Source organism: Cladophialophora immunda, assembly GCF_000835495.1.
Source record: "Cladophialophora immunda strain CBS 83496 unplaced genomic scaffold supercont1.1, whole genome shotgun sequence".
In the NCBI taxonomy this organism is placed as follows: domain Eukaryota; kingdom Fungi; phylum Ascomycota; class Eurotiomycetes; order Chaetothyriales; family Herpotrichiellaceae; genus Cladophialophora; species Cladophialophora immunda.
In genome coordinates this window covers 5,888,455-5,903,359 of record NW_015622541.1, presented here as the reverse complement: position 1 = coordinate 5,903,359, position 14,905 = coordinate 5,888,455, and the positions used below count along the sequence as shown (strand labels likewise).

General features: G+C 51.7%; 5 protein-coding genes across 5 annotated transcripts; 3 read left to right on the top strand and 2 right to left on the bottom strand.

The window, feature by feature from the left end:
* Positions 1-431: 431 nt before the first annotated feature.
* On the top strand, positions 432-2,777 carry PV07_01727 (uncharacterized protein; the record flags this gene model as incomplete). Its single annotated transcript, XM_016388288.1, has 4 exons — positions 432-1,180; positions 1,232-1,426; positions 1,487-1,597; positions 1,656-2,777. The coding sequence occupies exons 1-4, from the start codon at positions 1,178-1,180 to the stop codon at positions 2,775-2,777; spliced, it is 1,431 nt and encodes a 476-aa protein (XP_016255216.1). The 5' UTR covers positions 432-1,177.
* Positions 2,778-2,962: 185 nt separating this feature from the next.
* On the top strand, positions 2,963-3,373 carry PV07_01726 (uncharacterized protein; the record flags this gene model as incomplete). The annotated part of the gene is made up of 1 exon (XM_016388287.1): positions 2,963-3,373. One exon carries the CDS (start codon positions 2,963-2,965, stop codon positions 3,371-3,373), a length of 411 nt encoding a protein of 136 aa, XP_016255215.1.
* A 259-nt stretch (positions 3,374-3,632) lies between these two features.
* PV07_01725 (uncharacterized protein) lies at positions 3,633-4,758 on the bottom strand. Its single transcript, XM_016388286.1, has 2 exons — positions 4,556-4,758; positions 3,633-4,465 (listed from the first exon to the last, which is right to left on the bottom strand). The coding sequence occupies exons 1-2, from the start codon at positions 4,630-4,632 to the stop codon at positions 4,138-4,140; spliced, it is 405 nt and encodes a 134-aa protein (XP_016255214.1). The 5' UTR covers positions 4,633-4,758; the 3' UTR covers positions 3,633-4,137.
* A 160-nt stretch (positions 4,759-4,918) lies between these two features.
* Positions 4,919-6,824, top strand: PV07_01724 (uncharacterized protein). Its single transcript, XM_016388285.1, has 2 exons — positions 4,919-5,312; positions 5,427-6,824. The coding sequence occupies exons 1-2, from the start codon at positions 5,064-5,066 to the stop codon at positions 6,216-6,218; spliced, it is 1,041 nt and encodes a 346-aa protein (XP_016255213.1). The 5' UTR covers positions 4,919-5,063; the 3' UTR covers positions 6,219-6,824.
* Positions 6,825-9,830: 3,006 nt separating this feature from the next.
* PV07_01723 (uncharacterized protein) lies at positions 9,831-10,865 on the bottom strand (the record flags this gene model as incomplete). Its single annotated transcript, XM_016388284.1, has 1 exon — positions 9,831-10,865. The coding sequence occupies one exon, from the start codon at positions 10,863-10,865 to the stop codon at positions 9,831-9,833; it is 1,035 nt and encodes a 344-aa protein (XP_016255212.1).
* Between the last annotated feature and the right edge of the window lie 4,040 nt (positions 10,866-14,905).

The following is a 14,905-nucleotide window of genomic DNA, read 5'->3' as shown; positions in this document are numbered from 1 at the left end:
TGTCATGTGCATCAACCTTGTTGCAAGCTTAGCACATGAGAAAATCCCGTATATTCCGGACCTATTTCAGTCGGAGAATCTTCGTGGCCTCGAGTGGCTATGTTGCACGGATTATCTGCTCAGCATAGATTGTCAACAGCCAAATGCATAACCAGTTAACGGGTGGTAAGGCTGTGCAGTCGAAAGCCAATCTTCCTCGATATCAGAATTTGAAAAGTTTGCGCAAAGGACTTGGCCCTCGTCCCTCTAGCCATGGCCCAATTCTCAAACGGTGTTATCAGCTGCGAGTTTGCTCCGGTGCGGATGATGCATATGCCACGTTCTCTGCAGGGGGTTGTGGCCAATCAAGGCGGAGACATGCTGGGAGCAAACAGAATCCATCCTTTGCCTCTTGTTGGAGCTAGTACCAACAGCACTGGATGATTGATATCCCACCCTTTGAAGAGCATGTCCGTTGGAAGGTGCGTAACCCATATCCCTCCAGGTGTGGCTCAAAGAGGCTGTGGGCTTGTTTTGTTTCCCCACATGGAACCTGTCGACGCTAGATCCAGAACCAATGCTACCTGCACCTACTGCTCAAGTACTGTTCGCAGGTTGGTCTCTGAGGCATCGTCATGTTTTGATTGGTCTTGTGCGTCCGATTTGTTTCACAGCTGATATGGCAGGCGCTCCATCAGTTGATTGATGACTGGTCAGACCATCTTATGCCCGTTGAATCAAGTTGTCGCAGTGGACCAAGCATCATGGTCACACGGTCGGACGCCTGCATTGGCCGTTACAAGGGAATCTTAGATCAGGTTTCAAAGGCCAAGTCCGAAAGCGTGACTTGATCCAGGCGTAATTTGAGAGAATAGCAAAGCTTTTCAGCTCGACACCGATCATGATATGACATACCTCATTGATCCGGCTCCCACAACTGTTGAAGCTTGCCCATCTTTTTTCCTATTGGAGTATGCCCTTGAAAATGTCACTATCAACCTGATCCTGGCTACCTTTCTGCTCACTCGCCAGTTTTCATTGCTCAGAACCAGCTCTGAGCTACTTGATGGTCTGGGATCGTTGTCAGAGAGCTTGCTTCAGAACTGGTCGTGGTCGAGGTGGCGGTTGGTGATAACGCAATTTTTGACGATCGAGGAGCCTTGACCGCTTGTGTCCATATTGCTTTGCGAAGCACGTCATGGTAAAAGAAACCCCCGGATGTCGCATTCCTTCGTGTTGACACAAGCTCTAGATCTCCACACGATCACTTTACCCGGACTTTGAGTTCTTCAGACGCAATGAGAGAGGTCCCCATATGGCCCTGAGCCAAAGTTCTCACATCCATGACCAATATGAAACTGGAGGCCACCTCAGCAGCCGTACAACACCCACGTCTGAACCAGATAGCAGAGCAACGAGCGGCTCAAGAAAGCGGGTACCAGTTGCAGTATGTATCGAAAAGTCCGTGGCAAGCAAACTCAAAATATCACTTGCTCACGTCTTGCAGTGTGAAAGATGCCGGAAACGCAAAATCAAATGCAGTGGCAACGAAGGTGATAGCCAGGCATGTGCAAACTGCAAGAACTCGGGCCTAGAGGACTCATGTCGCTTTCTGCGGGTGAGCTTTCGTCTTTCGTCTTCAATCCAGACATACACAACCGTCTAACAACCTCCAGGTTTCCTCGGTGGACCCCAGTCAGTATGGCTTTCGAGCGTGGCATGGACCTCCACGATACTCACCATACTCGCTTCCTGCGCATCACCGTCTGAATTATGTGTCTGTACCGTCAAGGTGCAGTCCACAAAGCAGTCTGCAATACCACCCTGTGCCCAGTGGCATTGAATATGGCGGATACACCAATCAAAGTACAAGCGTTGATTGGGGGAGAGCACAATATGTCGGACCTTACTCACCATACCCAGATGATGAGGGAACTAGCCCTTACACCACCCAACCTCCTCCGTACATTCTCCCGAACACGGATCCGATGTCTACGAACAACGCCTACTATATCCACGGCCACGGGGTTCGACCTCATCCTGGTTCACTTTGGCCAGAGACTCAGCAATATGTACCTCAACCCAATGCTCAGGCAACTAGCACCTCTTATACGATGCCTAATGAAGCTCCTCAATCATTCCAAACAATTGGGGCTGGTGGAAGCCTTCCATCAGACCGTATCTTGCCACAGCCCATCAGTGCACGAAGCTATATCCCTACACCGGCCAGTTCAGTGGATCTCCCGATTTCTGCTGTAAGCCAACGCAGCCAGAGCTATTGGAACGGTGACAGTGCGACCTCTGTTCAGCAGATGTCACCCCAAGCAGACTCAAACGGAGCTCAAGAACAACACAATGCCAGGGAAAATATTTCCTACAGAGTCCAGGACCTGACTTACGGCCAAATGGGTTTGGGTGAAGTGCTCTCTGCGACGTCGGTGGCATCTGGCGAGCAGCTTGTTGTCAACGAAGCCCAGCCAGCAGTGGCAACAACTGCTCCAGCAGAACATACTCTCTCGCAGCATTCATCGTTGAGTGCGGTCTCCCACCAAAGCCTTAAGTCCTCCGTTGAGGACCATGCTGCGACATACGGGTACAAAGGCTCCGCGAATGGGCACAGCTCACAGTCGATGAGTGCTTCAAACCAATCCTTTACTGGGCCATTCTACGGGCGAGCCATGGTTCCACGCCCAGAATCGGGCTCAGATGACTGCAGTCCAGACTGTTCCAGCTGTCAGACAACCGAGTCGACTCGCACTTCGATCACTTCGATCAACAACACCTTGTCAACTTACTGAAAAGCACCCTGGTGCTGTGATACCATATTTCCGTTTCCTGACCCGCGCCAAAATCTCGTCTAATGTCTCTGTACTGTCTCAAAACTTGTTGCTCGACCAATCTGTGCGCGTTCAAAATATATTTTCTGTATACTGCCAATTTTATATGAATCAGATAAATCTAATAAGCAACAGGACACGTTTCCATGCCGCAGAAGGAGCACAGGACCGCACCACAGCCGAGGGGATTCGGCAATACATTTCGGGCTATCACGATGGTAGAATTAATATCAGCTCCATGTTCTGTTCGGTTTTCCGTTGGACTTCATGATTCCGAAAAGATGGTTGGAAGAGGGCTAAGAGGAGATAACAGCTTTTGGAAAGGGAGGTCCGAGTCATCGATTCAGTTTGGCTTGCAATGTTCGAGCTGGTGGCCTCGTTCCGAGCACAGTGAAATGATGATCGGAGGAAGAAAAAGTATGCCGTCTTACGAAAAGGGTTTCATGTATGAGTGCTCTCCAGATGTGTACGCCATGCCACGAGCGGGGGTTTTGTATTCGTTCTGCTGTGTATGGAAGGGATGGACTGAGCAGCGCCACGGGACAGAGTCCGTTTAGTTGTTCGAGCGATGGAGAAGCAGACCCAGACAGACAGAACTATGAAGGAGCACGAGCCGTGTATGATTACCTCCTACCACCTACCTGCCACTGTGCTTACTCACTTGTCTGTCTACCCGTCTCCCTGCTTTTCTTGGCCCAGCTGGTGGAAAGCCAGACGGCGATGCTGTGATAGACGAGGACCCTGCTTGCCCATCGACCTGTGTCCTGACCCAGATTGTTGAAAACTGTAGCGTGGGCTAGAAAACAAAACAAAACAAAAGGCATACTATTGTCATCTCATTCTCAAGGTCGCCATCGCTGACTGACCTATCAGCTAGTCCACATGTTCTATTTCCCTGTCGACTTCGGTTATCTCTCCGATGTGCGGTACAGCGATACGAGGTATGATCAGAGTTCACGCAGGTTGTAGGAAGTTTGGCAAGGTGACTCGTTGCTTTTTGCATTTCACAAGTTTGATATCATTTCAATGCAGTGTCGATCTCGTTGCGCCATTGCCCATTCCGCAAACTTCAATGCAGAAAATGGTTCCCCCTCTAAGATTGCACGCAATAGGCGGCTCTGTCTTCATCTGGGAAAGGGCGTACTTGACCATGCTTCAACACCACCATAAATCTCCTTTCGGGGACAAGTAGCAGGCCTGGCTTTTGTCATTTCTTTCTAGTCCATGAACAAGCACAAGCAACCATTGCCTCCCTCGATCCGGCACCACAGTCCACATCCACCACCCAACATAACCACCACACCCAGAAGCCAGCACGCGTTTATTTGTCCTTGGACTTCTTCGCACCCTTTGTCTTCGCCGTGCCTCTGAACTCCTTCGACCGGTTCTTGCGTTGCTTGCGCTGCTGTCTGCTGGCCTTCTCGATCTTGGTAGCGTGACCCACTCGGACCAATCTGTAGTGCGGTTCGAATTTCTTCATGGCCTCGACGGAGTCGTAGATGAGAGCGAAGCCAGTGGACTTGCCGCCACCGTATTGCGTCCGCATGCCGAACACGTTGATCTGGTCCTTGTTGGATTTGTAGACTTCGGCGAGTTTGGCGCGGAGGTCGTCTTTGGAGACATTGGGGCGGTTGGGGTGGAGGACATCACTGCAGCAGAGAAAATCATACACATGTCAGCTTGAGACCTCTGAAAAATTGATGCCATTGCGAATTGATCTGGGGAGTGTGCGCCCTTACAGGACCATCTGCTTGCGCGACAGCAGTCGGTTGGTGATGAACTTGCGAGTTCGGATGGTGACCGGTGAGTCGGCCATGATTGCGATTCTTTGCGGTTGTCTGTCGACGGATCGCAATCGAGACAGTGAAGGATGGAACTGTCGAGCTGGTCGAGATGAATTTGTTCGACACTCAAATTGACTGCAGTTGTGGAAAGGCCGCAGTGTCGAGCAAAGATTCGCTCCTTCCCGAAAATTGTGGGCTTGGCATTTCGAAATCTTGGCGCCTGCCGCGCTACTCTGTATTTGGCTAGTGCCATTTCCCACCACATACTACCATGCAAACCAACTTGCAATTTCTTTCCATTCTCCTGATGTGCGAACTGGAAGACATATGTGCGTTTCAGTGCAAGAGAACGCGTATCTCGGGTCATACGTCTTTGGGTCATTGATATTTGAGCCCCTCTGGTCTTGATTCTGCACAAAAACACACCGCACACAGACTCGGTGACCCGCCGCTTCCCTTCGGGATGGACATCACTCGAGCCGGAGTAGAGCCGATTGTGACCAAGTTCTATCGGCAGTACATGCAGCAGATCAATGATTTGACTTACCCCCCAGGCGCGCTCCTGGTGAATCCGGACGTGCAAGACTGCTTGTATCGGTATTTCTTCGACTCTAGCCAGAACAAATACTTGCCTCCCCCACGGTATCAGGGCAGGATTTTGCGACGTCTGATTGAAGAGATTGAAGACTCTTGCAAGGACCCCGAAGAAGATGTAGGCTGAAATCCGACAGAGCCGAAGCAATTGATGACGACCGTCCCCATGCCATGTCCTTGTCATCCTGCCCCCTTCCCGACGTTGAACGACTGACATCTGATTACGCTGCAGCAAGTCTCAGATCATCTAATGGAGCATATGGGTTACCTCTCCAGCCTCCCCCAACAGGACCAGACAGAAGAAGCACAGCAACTACGTGTTCACTCGTACTATCCTCCACTTCCCCTTGACGAGCCTGGAGTCCGGCCAGTCCTCATCAACGAAGCCAGGAATCTCCTCTCCAGAGGCAACAATGTTGGTCTTCGTACGTGGGAGGCTGCATTGCATCTAGCGTGGTATCTCTTTACCCAGCAACCAGAACGTGTAGGCAACAAGCATGTCCTCGAACTGGGTGCTGGAACTGGACTTCTTTCTTTGCTATGCGCTGCTCACCTCAAGGCCTCATCTGTGCTGGCAACCGATGGTTTAGGACTTGTTTGCGAGAGTTTGGTGAAAAATATTCTGTTGAATCAGGAAAACGGCGTTCTTGATGGGTGTCAATCGCCGGAAGTTCGCCAACTAGACTGGACGGATCGGGCGGGAATTGATGAATTGCTGCATAAAGCAGAGAAGTCAGGCAAGCGCTACGACCTTGTCATTGGCGCCGACATTACTTACCACCCCGACATCCTGCGACCACTAGCCGAACTCCTCGGCGTCCTGAAGGACCACTTCCCAGACGTGGCCATCCTCATTTCTGCTGCTATTCGAAGCGACACATTCTCACAGTTCACAGCTATATGTCGAGATGATCTCAAGTTTAAAGTTTGCGAAGTATCGTGTAAGATTCCTGACGGTTTGCGGTACTGTGGATTCTTCCACTCGGTGGCCACGGAGATCAAAATCGTCTCTTTGGAAAGATGACATCGCCAATGTTCAACACAAACTCGAAGGATGTCTCAGAATGTTTCGACAAATAGACGCGGTGGGCAGAAGACGCAGACTTCTGGTGTCCGAGCCGAATATGCAGCAGGCAGAGTGGGAGGTTTAAGATTGAGCACTTGCTTCGTTGCGTGTCCTTGTGGCGGAAGAGAGAGCCTGACTTCTTGTTCCTCTTCGTTTTCAAAGAGCACCGATAGGTTCGAACCTTTGTACCCGCAGACGTTCTGCGACTTGACTTTGTTGTGGAGGTCGGGGAAACAGACAAGCGGCGGACGAGATCATTACTTCGCAAGGATGCAAGAGCAAAGATAATCCAATGGTCCGATAAAGTCAGACATTCATCAGATACCCTTCAACGTCAGCAGAGAAGGTATGGTATATGGTATGGTTGGCATGTGACCTAGGAAGAAACCAAAACATCACCAGAGCAACAATCAATGATCCAATACCAATCCGAATTCCCAGTCTCCTGTGGCTTGCACTCCTGCATAAACGACAATCACAGAACCCACAGATATTCAAACTAGGGCTGTAGCGTTTAGGAAGTTCTCAGATAGATCGAAGGACCGTCGTTCATTCGCGTACCAGGCTGCAATTGAAGGGGCGCTGTCCTGCCAATATGGCTGGATTGGGCAGCACATCGATCGTGGCTGTGCTCGGGAAAAGCCACAAACAAAGAGGGCGTACCCCGTTTTGACGAAGACCAGTTATCTACTGGGTATGTTGAGCCGCCCTAGGGGTACGTGTAAGTTAACGCCCTGTGTATTCAATTCGTTCTCAACATGGAGGCCTAGGGCAGTTTGTTTCATTTACTCGAAAACCTCTAAGCTTCGTCTTTATTCCACGTTCGGGTCAACATGTGCAGCTGCGCCCCATATTTTGCGCCTATACAACGACCCTGAGTTTGAAGTTGGTAATCAGCAACCTTGCCATGATGACGAAAGACACCCCTGCTAGCAGCGTCACCCCGGTAAATATCTTCAAGCCTGTATATCCTCCACCTTCAAGCGAGACAATGGCTCCACCGACCGGATTCCCCGCCAACAACATGAACGAAACCGTCATGAAAAAGGTCCCATAGCGGACCCCCAACTCAGGGATAGGGCAGTCGTAAATGACGAGCGACGACACCATGGTGAATATCCCGCCGCCGAAAGCTCCGTAAAGCGCCGCAAAAGTCACTATCGTGGCATTGGAGTTTGCCGGTAGCCACAAGGCAAGGCACAGGACGCCTGATATGATCGAGATGATGATGAAAATATTGTATCCCCCGTAACGAATAGCGATATAGCCAGGTATAAGGCGTCCAGGTACACTGGAAATCTTATTAGCACGCGTGCCGTGTAGTAAGAATACCGGCGTGTGTGTGTTTGGCTTACCTTGTTGCATTCATGATCGGTACCAGATATTGAACCAAATTCGAGGACATTCCAGCCTGCCTCGCCTGCACGACAACGTAGTTGTAAGGCAAGAGTATGCTGAAGTAGATCAAGCATGTGCCAAACACGGTCAGCGAGAATGAAAGCTTCGCGAAAGGTTTGGCGAACTCGGAAATGCGCAGCGGCTGAGGCCGTGGCGGTGTCCGCGCCTTGACTGTGAGATTGACAATGGCCAAGAGCACCACGCTCAGGAAAGCCGCGATCCTGATTGCCCACGGAAAGCCCAGAGACTGTGTGATACGGTCCATCATGATCGGGAAGATAACTCCGCCGAGGCTGGAACCGCACACGGCAATGGCTATGACCAGGGGATAGCGCAGTTTAAACCAAGTCCCCAAGACACCTGCGGCTGTGGACAACGTCAGTGCCTTAAGGTATAGGAGGAAGCATGGGGGCGGTAAGACATACTCGTGAAGAAAACGAGACTGAGTCCCACGGCCCAGCAGATACTCTGGGAGAGGAAGATCTGATAATACTCTTTGGAGACGGAGGTCATCATCATCCCGAAGACCGTGAGAAAGGACCCGACCAATAGAGGCCATCTTGGTCCGTAGTTGTCATACAGCTTTCCTGAGACGCCCCCCTGCGAACACATCAACGGTTGAGTTCTCTCTTCCTCTTTGGCGGGGGCATGCGGTGACTTACCATGATATACAGCACGAAGGACTGGACGGACGAAATCCAGGCAATGGTGCTCGGAGACAGTCCACGGAGCAGATAGTTCTGGTAATAATCCTGGAAGATGCCGATACCTGTACTGTCCAGGAGATCCGGAAATCAGCCCAAAAGACTCAAGTACTCGCGTAGAAAAGAGGCATTGGGTGCGAGAAGAGTGCAGGGTAGGTTCTCCCAGAAAGGCAATCGAGACTCACATTGCAACCAGCCGAAACTGCACATAAAGGCAAAGAATGACCCGAAAACCACGATCCACGCCTTCAAACCCCCGTCTGGAGGGGTTTCGGGGTCAACCGCCCCCGGAGCATTCGCCTCGGTGATGCTGATATCCTGGACTTTGGCCTCCTTCATGGACGTTGTCGTCTCCCCCAGGCTCATCTGGATGCTTCTAGGCGAGGGGTCTCGGCTCATCGAGATCTGGGGACTATCGTGTGCCATCGCAGGAAGTTATGAGAGACTGCCCCCGAAAAAACCCCCCCCTGTACGTACCAGGGCCACTTTTCATATATAAGTTTTCGGTTCGCGATGCGGGGATAGTAATGGTTGGCCGGCCCATGTCTCCAAGATCTGGCATTCAAAAACGTAATACCCGAGCTTAGGAGCCCACGGAGATCAAAGCCGTGTCCCCTGGAAAAGATAAGAATGCCGCAACGCGGTATCAATGGGCCACTTTGCATCTCGTTAATCGATCTGTCTCCTGGGGTTAGAAAAGAGATTCTTCGGCATCCAGGGAGGTCGTCGGCGCACTAAGAGCCGTTCCTCGTGTGAGTTGGCTGTCCACGGCCAGTTCGTGGCACCGGCTTGGAGGATTTCTTGGTAGCTCCAGCAAACGAATGGCGCGGCCGGAAGACCGAGGTTGTAGCATGACAGGTCCGTCCGTGTAAGAGTCAATGTGGAAACCGCATAATGAGTCTGCGTATATACGAGAGGAAAAGGGACTGCTTGATTGACGGACCAACAGAGTCTGCGGTGATGTGTGTGGTCGGTGGACTCTATGCAACATCCACCAACAGAGTAGTCCAGACGGTGCCATGTCTCGGTCTCCTCAGTGCCCTTCTCGACACCCCGCACTCGGTAGGATCCCAGATACACTAAACCTGCATTCGCTCCCCCAGGATCACACAAACCTACCTATGATTGGGCCCAATATGGCCTACTGGCAAAGGTGCCCAATACTCTAAGTACTCGTATTCAGCTCTTGCCAACAATGTCGGGCTTGAGATACGAATATACCCTCTTATCGAGAACTCCTCTGTCCATGGGCTAGAACAGGACTCGACCTTCAGCCCTTGGCCTGAGGATCTCATGAAAGCCTCTGGGAATGGGCCCCAAAAGGAATGTCCAACACCTAAATACTCCCTCAGGTTATTAGCCAACAAGTCAACTCCGCCGGAATGAGTTACCTGTGTCTGAGACGTCTATCAACAGGATATAGGGCAGGCGTTCTCGTAGGTTGCGAGTGCTTGGTCTTGCGACTCCTCTAACTTGAGGGGCGGTAAGCTTTGTACACCTGCAGGGCACCCTCAACGCAGGCAATGATCGTTAAGATGAACAAGATAATGGCTATCCAGAATGTCCACCACTGAACCTGGTTTCGGTTATCGCGCCAGACCTGCAGAATGCCCTTGGGCTGGTGCTCGTCAAAGACCTCCTTTGCAACAACGATACGATCCCTCCAGAAGTCAAAGTCCCGAGTGTGCCGCTGAGATGCTTTCAAGTGCGGGCAGCTGCCACATCGAGGATCCAGTTTCCGTTTGCGCTTTTGCTTTTCCAACCATGCCTGCGTATTTTGGTCTGCGCTCGGAAGCATCAGGGCCAAGGTGCGCCGTGTCTCCTCCACAAAGCCGGCGGGTAGCATCTGGTTGAACTCGGATTGCTCATACAGATCCAGTGCGGCGACACAGTGGAAGATGGCAATGTCTGAATCGTCGCCTGTTACCTCGAGATGCTCGGCGAGATTTCGAGTCCATTGAACATTGATACCTGCGACCATCGCAAATGCTCTTGCATTGAATGATCTGCGCATTCGGAACTCATCTTTGATCGTTGACTTGCTCGCAATTTTCCGCGACAAGAATATCGGTAGGGACTCCGTCGAATCCCAGTCTGCAAAGTCTATGAAAAGTGCTGCCTTGCCGGTAAAGTCAACCAGCTCGGCCGCCATAGCAGCAGTGGAGCCAGCTGGAAGCGATTGCAGTACCGCCTCTTCACATTGTTCTCGTGTGCGGTCCTTTAGTTCTCGGATTGTTTGGCAGACGTGCCTATGTGAACATGTTTTGATGACTGACGAGATCTTCCCGCAGCATTCATGGTAATGATGGAAGTAAAATTCAAATCTCTCGAGGTTGTCTGCTTTTGACGGACTAGGAGGTTGGACCTTCCAGGCAAGTTCCAGAAAGCGCTGTCGGCTCTCGAGAGAAAGGAGCAGCTCGGAAAATAGCGGTGTGTCGAGGTCTGTGGCTTCCTGGAGCGATGATTGGCGCTTGTCTGATTTCCATATGGTGAACATGTTCATGTCTCACAACACTGAAAACAATTTACGCAAGATCTCAGTTGTACATCTTGGCCATCAGAAGGAGACTGGCGTACGGTATGCTCAAGAAGGGTTCAGAAACAACAGCCTCGAACAAGGCAGAACTCCAGCGGTGCAGCAGTCTCTTGGATTTAGCCACGTGCACACTGGGCTTATACAGGCAGCATTTGATCGAGCACCGCCTTGCCGAGATGGCTGGTTGACCAGCACACTGGTGGAATCGAACGTGGCTGTGTTGGGGAACTGGCCAAATAGAAATTGGGCGGGGTGATATGATCAGCCCTTCCACTCAGCCCGGTCTATCGCTCGAAACAACAATTCGCACAACCCTTCTCCTTCTTTGTCCTTCCGGCTGCTACATTGTTAATCGGCATTCAGATGTGATCTTGGTGGTTTGCGAACTGCTTGTGTTTCCCACCGCAAACATATCTCGAATTCCATCGATGTCAGCTATTCAGGCGTGATGAGTGCCAACAGCGTCACTACGACGATGGTCCGCCATTCCGCACGCCTCAGGGACTTGCTGAAGCCAAAGGAAACCTGGCCTGAGCCTCTGGAATCAATTGATTTTACATTTCCCGCGTTGGTAAAGCGTGATCGCTCAAAGCTTCAGCTCACAGAATACTTCTTCTGGGCGGTAAAGGGGCCGGCTCTAGCAGCATACTCCTCTATTGAAGGCAACATCAAGAATTGCCTATCCTGCCGAGACGATCTGTTTGAGGGCGAAACCGAGTCGGCCCTGCCTTCCAGCATCGATTGTTACATGTTCGGACCTACGCCGGAGACAGCGCGCCCTTGTATCGCGGTCAGCTGCCAGAGCAAGGGTTATTGCCACAAGGCCATCATTGCCATCAAAGAAAGTGACTTTTGGGAGTGTTTCCGTAAGGAGCACCCAGGTTTCAAACTCGTCCATCTACGAGATCGACCAAGGCCTGTCCGCATGGCCACGTTTCATGACAATGAAATACTGGTCTACACATCAGAGCCACTCAATCTCCGGTGTGGAATGCCGCTGTTCTTCCTGAGACCAGACGAGACCGCCGTTAGTGGCGTAGCTCGCTCTCCTGACTCGACCATGGGAGGCATAGTACTCCTAGACGGCAAACCTTACGGTCTGACAATAGCACATGCCTTGCGGCTCAGTACAACTCCAGCTACTGTGGACATTGCCGGCGATGAAGAGTGCGATACAGAGTCAACATTTTCCATCATTGATGACTCGGACGACGAGCCAACATGTACGTCCGACATGAGGGGCACGATAGCCATGCATGCAGACCATCCAAACTCCCACCATGTGTCGGAGGGAGAGTCTTCAGAGGACGTCATCTTCACAGAGGTCGAGCCAAAGGCTGCTCCACCACCGCTTCTCGACCTACAAGTAGTGGGTAGGTTAAAAGAGTCTTCCGACGGATCGCCTTCCGATGAGTTAGATTGGGCTCTTATCGATCTCACCGACCGGTGGACCCAACTTCTGGGCATCCGTAATCGGGAAGAGAGCGGAGCTTTCCATCCCGTCCGGGTCGTCGATGATCTCAAGGATCTTGACTGTGTAAAGCCAATATACACCTTTGACTGGGATGGACACACGATAAAGGGCATTTTGAAAGCAAATCACACCCTCATTGGCCTTAAAGGCAGCCGGGAGCTTCTGTCACTATACTGCGTTATGCTTGAGAAGCCTATGTTTCTCGGCAGCTGTGGCATGTGGATACTGGATGCTGATGGGAATTGGTATGGCCACATTGTGGCCGGCCACCCAGGTTCCAATATAACATATATCGCACCTGCTCGAGAAATTCAACGCGCCATTGAAAAGTCGACTGGAAGACAAATGCGGGTGGCGCCATTGGAGTTATCGATACCGCTTGCGATCACTTTTGATCCGAATAAAGGACAAACCGACGCTTCCGGGGCAAACGAAGGATCAGGAGAGCAGAAGAGTCCATCAGGCTTGTTGAGTTCGGGAAAAGCTGCAGCCAAGGAAGCCCAGAACAGTCACAATGAAAGGGCTGGGAGATCAAAAAGGCTGTATGGAGAGCAAGGCTTTGGCTTACAACAGGAAGGCTCCTCAACATCCATCGACTTCCGATCAAGAACTGGGATTGTTGGGTTCGCAGCGCTTGAGAACAACGACGCTTCTCGTCGGAAAAGACCCTCTTCTTCCCCAGGTGCAACGACACAAGCGACCAAGCCGACGAAGGAAGCACATCAAAACAAGTTCGATCTAAACACAGCGACGATTCAAACCCGAAACGATAGCATCAAATGGGTAGTAGAAGGGCTCGCACATGTGGATAGTCGGCCATCTCGCAATAGGACTGCGCTTAGACAAGCGTCCACCCGTTCCATGGGGAGTTCGAACCATGCCCCAATTAATGCATGGAAATGCTGCCAATGCAACTTAAAGCTAATCCGGGCTCTACACGTCGCGTGTCCAGACTGCTACCACAGGATGTGCAAAAATTGTGAGCCGAGTGCCTTTCCAAAGGGGCATTAGTAGGGGAACAAGCTGCAACCGAAGGTCCAAATCCGCATAATAGGTGATTGAGCATCGTTGTCATTCAATGTAGGTAGAAGGATACGCCAATGTCGTGCACCTGGCCATCAGTCATCACGCAAATATACATAGCCTCGAGTCGATTTCCTGTCGAAAATCGTAACGCGACGTAGTCACATAGCTGTGTCTAAGCACAACCGCTCCAAGCGTCACAGCCGAATATGTTTTCTGCACCGGTTCTTATCACATCGCCATCTTGTTCACCTCTTCGCGTGCCCACAGGGCTGTTTCGGAACCCATGTTTGATGCGAGAACCAGTCAAGACTGTGTCCAACAAATAACTGCGAGCGACGGTAGAATAGGCTGTATTGTTCGTGAGAAAGAGGCGAAATAATAGGTGGAATATCTCTCCACAAGAGACACAGTCTGTCAACAAGATCATGAGTAGATCGAAGAACCAACGGTCCACTAAGCTTCACCATCACTTGTTTCGAGCTGTCAAGTCAAGCGAATTAGAGCAAGACCTCTCGACTCCAGACTCTCGGAGAAACCCAGACCTTCTCATTCCCTCCGTGGAAGATCATGACGCAATGGTGAATTGTCGGGGGTTCAAAAGGATATGAGGACAGAACCCCTATCCTTCTCTCTGTCTCTCCGGCACTCTCCTCAATTGACCACCCTGCTTGCTACAACGGCTTATCACTCGTCGCCAGCTCTTGTCCGTCACACGAGAGGACCGCGCTCAGGCGATCCGCCGACAGGGCCAAGGTGAGCTTCAGCCTCGCGACGTAGAATGTGCCGTTCCGGCCCTTGGCCTTTTCGAGGCGTTTCCGGACGAGGCTGGCCAGGTCGTATTCGAGAACGTCGAACTCGACAAGGTCTGGAGGAGAATCAAAGAGCGTTCAGCATTCTTACTCGATTCCAAAAATACGCTGAAGAAGACATGGCCAAGGGGGAGCTTGGTGGTTTGCTTACCGTCCAAAGAATTTTTGATCGTGTGGGGCCGGTCGTCGTCGTCGCCGTCGTCGCCGGCGTAGGAGTAGATGGCGAGCTGCCGCTTCGTCTTGTCGGTGTCGCGGAACGAGAGGCTGATCATCTGGGACACCGTGGTCGGCGAGTCGGAGAGGACCAGGTCCCCCTTGCCCAGCATCCAGAGGAGCCGGCCCTCGACGATCGGCGACTTCGTGATCGAGTTCACGGTGACGTCCTTCTCGTCGTGGTGGATCTTGGAGAACGGCTCACTGACGCTGATGCCGAAGTGCCGCGGGCACGGCGTCGCGACCGACAGGTTCGAGATCGTGTCCTTCTCGATGCCGTGCAGGACCGCGCCCCGGACCACCGCGGTCCACGAGGTGTCGGGCCTCCTGAGTTTGATCCGCCTCAGGCGCAGAGAAAATTCGATCTCTTCCTGCAGGTACGGCGACTCTCCGAAGCCCCCGACCAGAAAGATGTTCTGTAAAGCCAATCCCGTTAGCATTCCCCCTGTTCCCATATTGGATGCTCATGCTTCGTCTAGCGCAGG

Coding starts and splice junctions, on each gene's coding strand:
- PV07_01725 (XM_016388286.1), bottom strand. CDS start 4,632: ATGGCCGACTCACCGGTCACCATCCGAACTCGCAAGTTCATCACCAAC. Junction 4,466..4,555: donor TCGCGCAAGCAGATGGTCCT/GTAAGGGCGCAC, acceptor TCTCTGCTGCAG/TGATGTCCTCCACCCCAACC.
- PV07_01724 (XM_016388285.1), top strand. CDS start 5,064: ATGGACATCACTCGAGCCGGAGTAGAGCCGATTGTGACCAAGTTCTAT. Junction 5,313..5,426: donor GCAAGGACCCCGAAGAAGAT/GTAGGCTGAAAT, acceptor ATTACGCTGCAG/CAAGTCTCAGATCATCTAAT.